The sequence below is a fragment of the Cyphomyrmex costatus genome, unplaced genomic scaffold (genome assembly GCF_001594065.2).
Source record: "Cyphomyrmex costatus isolate MS0001 unplaced genomic scaffold, Ccosl1.0 scaffold188, whole genome shotgun sequence".
Taxonomy (NCBI): Eukaryota; Metazoa; Arthropoda; class Insecta; order Hymenoptera; family Formicidae; genus Cyphomyrmex; species Cyphomyrmex costatus.
The window spans coordinates 122187-127899 of NW_017275910.1; the positions used below are offsets into that span (position 1 = coordinate 122187).

General features: G+C 32.0%; 1 protein-coding gene across 2 annotated transcripts; it reads left to right on the plus strand.

The window, feature by feature from the left end:
• Positions 1–3030: 3030 nt before the first annotated feature.
• On the plus strand, positions 3031–5233 carry EMC7 (ER membrane protein complex subunit 7). Of its 2 annotated transcripts, none has more exons than XR_001940670.1 (4): positions 3031–3341; positions 3611–3869; positions 4565–4733; positions 4830–4911. XR_001940670.1 is itself a non-coding variant. In XM_018537902.1 (4 exons), exons 1-4 carry the CDS (start codon positions 3142–3144, stop codon positions 4956–4958), a joined length of 663 nt encoding a protein of 220 aa, XP_018393404.1. In that variant the 3' UTR covers positions 4959–5233. The 2 variants fall into 2 exon arrangements, 1 of the variants encoding a protein (XP_018393404.1); XM_018537902.1 differs by having other exon boundaries at positions 3142–3341; positions 4565–4639; positions 4830–5233.
• Positions 5234–5713: the final 480 nt, after the last annotated feature.

Genomic DNA, 5713 nt, shown 5'->3' on the forward strand with positions numbered 1-5713 from the left:
TGCAAGTAAACATTGCTACATGGAATATATATTATTTACTTACCTATTCAATGAAGATCACTGATGACGAAAATATGAAATGAAACTGTAATATGAAACGAAAACTGTAGAAAGCGTAGGGCATAGAAACGCAACAAATCCTGAAGTCACTTTTTACTGGCGAGAATGGGAACACTTCTCCAGTCAGTAAGATGACGTCACTCTAATAATATTATTTTACTGACTGGCAAAGGGACTATGGGAAGACAGCCATATGTATATTTATCCTTCTATTTATTATTGATGGAGGGGATGAATCCGGCGCATGCGCACAACGTTCAAAGTACACTGAGAAAGAGAGAGAAGTATATTCCCGCACCGTGGTTCTGGGACATGGACTTCTCTCTCATCCTAGCCATATAGTAGTATTACATATATGGCCCTGCTACTGAATGCTAGAGGCCTAGAAAACAGAGATGCGACATTGCGTCGGTTGGGTTAGGTAACCATCGCCATTTTAATTCAATATAAGTGCCCTTGACCAATAAGCTGATAACAGTTGATGCAAAAGGTAGAAAGATTAGATTAGGTTAGGTTAAGTCCGATATTAAATATTCACACAAATAAGAATACTTACACCATAATAATAGTTGTTCATTGCACTTCGACACTGTATTGTCTAAATTTTTCTTTATATATATATATATGTATGTACATACGTTATAAAACTATATCTATTAGATGCAACAGTGAATTAAAATGGCTCTCTGATCACGTGATTTGGACAAGCCATACCCTTCAATGACGCATCTCTGTTTTAGGGCTGTCTTCCCATAGTCCCTTTGCCAGTCAGTAAAATAATATTACTAGGGTGACGTCATCTTACTGACTGGAGAAGTGTTCCCATTCTCGCCAGTAAAAAGTGATTTCAGGATTTGTTGCGTTTCTATGCCCTACGCTTTCTACAGTTTTCGTTTCATATTACAGTTTCATTTCATATTTTCGTCATCAGTGATCTTCATTGAATAGGTAAGTAAATAATATATATTCCATGTAGCAATGTTTACTTGCAACTCTGTAATATTTCGGTACCAAAACGAAATCGTTGTCTAACCTCTTTAGTCGCCGGGGTCAATTATTTTAAGACATGGGTACCGAAATATTACAAAGTTGCAAGTAAACATTGCTACATGGAATATATATTATTTACTTACCTATTCAATGAAGATTACTGATGACGAAAATATGAAATGAAACTGTAATATGAAAAATAAGAATTTGTGAAGAATATCACGAGTTGGCGTTTCGTCCATATTCGTGATATTCTTCACAAATTCTTATTTTTCTTAGTTTTAAATTTATTTCTTTCTTTAATATTTAATTTAAAGATTTTAATATGTCTTTCAACATATTATTAAGATCTTATTAGATGCTATAAGCATCAAAAATTTGTGATATTACTACGGTAGTTAATTAGATTTGCGTTTTAAGTTCGACGGATGTTCGGCGCGCAAGGGGGAGAACTACTTACGTGGTATATAATATTCACACTCTAACATATCTTATATATGATCGCACCAATAACCGCTGAATAGCTCTCATTAGCCTGATTATTCTTGTTATTTGAAATTCTCAAGAGTCTTCTTTAATTTATTTATTTTATTTCTTCTAACACATACCTTTTTTTATCAAGATAACTTATTTCTGCAGTAAAAGGATAGTTGAAGAGTATCCAGTAATTTTGTTGAAACGAAATAGCGTATACTCTATGCACTTACATATATATATATATATTTCTTCAGTTTTGACATATTAACTAAATAATTAAATAATTCAAGGCTATTTGTAATAACATTTTATACTTGCGAGCGTTAGATTTGACAGGGATTGTTACAATTTATAATGAGTTGGATTCGAATAATTTTGTTTAATTTTAATTTATGTACATCGAGTGAATTGTGACTTGTGATCCTTTTGGGATACAATTTCGTTACCAATAAGCCTGGAAACTTTTTGGCCGAAATTTATGCTGGCATTGGAACACAAGAAGAAATCTTTTTTTAAAATTCTGCTGAAGATGGCTAAAATATATAGCCGAAACGTCCGGAATATGTAACAACGTTGTAATTACACCTATTGGAAATAGGAACATCGATGGATATTATTAAATTTAGTAAATAAATAAAAAATTTTTTTTTATTTATTATTTATATTAACGTTGCGCACCACTTACTGCGCTGTCTCCTTATTGCCGATTTTAAATTTGTATTATATTGATTGTAATAAGATTTATTTGTTTCCATCTACCTGAGTACATACAGACTTTTGAATTGGCGCCTCAAAAACTTACAGCGTTGTGGTTGGTCAATCAATTTTCCCCGTTCCCCTGCATGCGCCTTGCTATACCTCTCTTATTAAGGTGCTTTTTCATGCGCAGCACGCTGCAGCAGCAATTCGTTACTATTGGTTAAGAATTTTATGTAAGCTAGACGACGCACTTCCGGCGCAAAATACATTTTGCCGCAGTTCGTTGAAGTTGAACCGAACGAACAGCAAACAGCAAGCGGCAAAATCGAGAAAGCGTACAATATGTCCGTCGTTTCATTATGAAAATATTATTTATTCCAATAAATATTAGGAAAATAAACGAAAAATGGCTTCGGATAAGGTACGGATACATGTTCGTAAATTAGATCATTTTATACTTTATTACAAATTTGAAAAAGTAAAGTGTAAAGTATAAAATGATCTAATTTACAAACATTCGTACCTTATCCGAAGCCATTTTTCGTTTATTTTCCTAATATTTATTGCAATAAATAATATTTTCATAATGAAACGACGGACATATTGTACGCTTTCTCGATTTTGCCGCTTGCTGTTTGCTGTTCGTTCGGTTCAACTTCAACGAACTGCGGCAAAATGTATTTTGCGCCGGAAGTGCGTCATCTAGCTTACATAAAATTCTTAACCAATAGTAACGAATTGCTGCTGCAGCGTGCTGCGCATGAAAAAGCACCTTTATACCACATATACCATGGTTCTGTGATGACACATCCAGACATATCGATAACTTGCTATTGCTTGGTGGATGAGAAAGTTACGACGATACGAGTACATAGTTAATCTTTAGAGGTTAATGATTGTCCACTCGCCTTTATCATGAAGGGAATTCTGTATTTACTCGTCATCTTTGCAAATTTATGTGAGCGATACGTAATAGCGGAGCACGAGGAAGACACATCCACAGATCTGTTTGTGATCGAGGGAAAAGTGTTTCCCTGGGACAACGTTGCTTCCACTGGATGGCAGCTCATGACGCACGTGATGGCAAATGGAGGCGAACACTACGGCTTCCTGAGGTATGTACATAACTACAATCGTTTCAAAATCTTATGTCCATGATACTGAAATCGTTTCGAGATCTTGGATATACTAAAGTTGCACTGATCAAATTGTTGAATTGTTCAATGTTAATACTGAATTAATTACCAATATTTCTGTAATTATTATTATTAATGTTGTTCTTTCTCTATTCAAGATTTCAGAGCGTTTCCTAACATTGTAACAAGGCTTAGTACAAGTCTCAATATGTATAACATGTTACACATTAAAGGATGTTTTATTTCAGGGAAGATGGTACTTTTATAATCTCAAATGTCCCATCTGGTTCTTATATGGTTGAAGTGGTAAATCCAAATTATGTTTACGAACCAGTTAGAGTAGAGATCAATTCTAAAGGAAAATTCCGAGCTCGAAAGGTCAATTTAATACAGACATCACAAGTAATTCAAGTACCTTATCCATTGAAAATGAGGCCTTTAACACCATTTCGATATTTCCAAGTTAGAGAGCAATGGCGATTGACAGACTTCTTGTTCAATCCCATGGTAATGCTTTCTATATGTGGATAATGCATGCATTTTAATCATAGATTTATATAAGATCTGTTCTTTTTAGTTTTAGAACTTGTATAGATCACATATCTTTTTCTCTCAAACATGAAAAGAAAAAGGAAGAGTGAATCATACAAGAAGTTTTGTTAAAAATAACAGGTTTATAGACTACGCACTTTCTTTGGAAATGTTAAGATATTAGTAAGAAATAGCAATAATTATGCAATAGTATATTATGAGTAAAGTTCTGTGCACAATAAAAGAAATATTAGAGAAACAGGAATAAATATTAGAGAAATAAAAAATTAGGAAAGATTAAATGTAACATACATTTAATTTTGTATAACAATAGTATAAAGAACATAAGAGCATTTATACATATGTTTTATATCTATTGTATGTTTAAGTTCTACATTTCTCACATGCACACACATTTTTTTATTTTTCTAGTATCTTTCTATTTTTGTATTTCTTTTATTATGCACAAAATCTAATATATACAGGATAATCCAGATTACCATGATTTTCATGAAAAATATGTATGTGCTGGCTCCTGTGGTTGATCTGGATTATCCTGTATATACCTATCCTTCATGTCTTTGACTATCATATATAAGTATGCAGTCTTTTATATAAGTCTATAACTTTAACTTTCTTCACTAAAATGGTTTTTTTTCTCCTATATTCAGGTTCTAATGATGGTTCTGCCACTTTTATTGATAATGGTTCTGCCAAAAATTATGAATGATCCTGAAACTAGGAAGGTAAGAAGACCTAAAGACCGGCCAAAAATTGAGTGACCCTAAAGACTAGGAGAGTTTTTTCTAATGTCTAAAAATTAATGAAAGATAATTAACTGTAAGATAATTCGTCTATATAAATTATTATACTATTTACCATGTAGTCTATATATTCTAGTCCTTGACAAAGTCATAAACTAAATGCATTTTGTAGGAAATGGAGCAATTAAATAATCTCACTATCTATAATATGCCAGAAATGTCTGAAGTAATAACGTCTTTTCTTTCTGGAGGAGAAAAACAAAAATCAAAGGCTGTAAAAGCTGCTAAGAAAAGACAATAATGTATCGGTTTAGTTTACTATCTGTAGATGGTTATATGTGTATATGTTTACTCTAGTCGTTAAAATATATTAAAATATTGACGACAAAAAGTGAAAAACGTTCCGATTACTTGCATCGAGTGTTGCATAAAATGGCGATTATTAATACGTTAAGCCTTTAAACTGCGACTATTTAAAAGTGCTTAATGTACTCCTGCAATTTCATAATTATTAAGATAATTCGCATTTTTTACATGCGAGTGCACTGAAAATGTAGAAAAATAAAATCAGCACTATACAACAACTTTTTAATTTGTTACTTATTTTGTTTTACGTGGTTCATGTAATATGCTACGCGTAATTTCATAAAACAATAGAGGAAACTTTGTATAGATATATATAAGTAAAAGAAAAATCTGACCTAATATAATGTAACACACACGATATTTACAACATAATTGTACTTTGCGTCACAAAAATACACTATTTTGTTATATACACTTTCTTGTGTCTGTCATTCTCTGTGATGTTTAGATTAATCCTATCCTATGTATAAGATGTTGTCCAGACACAAGATACAATTTTCTAAATTGTAAAAAGACAATGTATCCATAATACAACAAATAAATAATTACATATAAATTATTGAAACAGATTATTTTAAACTTCTTTAAATTTCTTCAAACTTTCCAATCAACCTTAGTATAAAACAGAATAAAACAAATATATACAATGAGGATTTGAAACTGCGAATTCAGTACTCCAACTTTTAACGA

Bases quoted from the DNA above. Each gene is read 5' to 3' on its own strand.
- EMC7 (XM_018537902.1), top strand. From the start codon at position 3,142: ATGAAGGGAATTCTGTATTTACTCGTCATCTTTGCAAATTTATGTGAG. The intron at 3,342-3,610 runs GTATGTACATAA...GTTTTATTTCAG, and splicing joins GAACACTACGGCTTCCTGAG to GGAAGATGGTACTTTTATAA. The intron at 4,640-4,829 runs GTAAGAAGACCT...TGCATTTTGTAG, and splicing joins ATGATCCTGAAACTAGGAAG to GAAATGGAGCAATTAAATAA.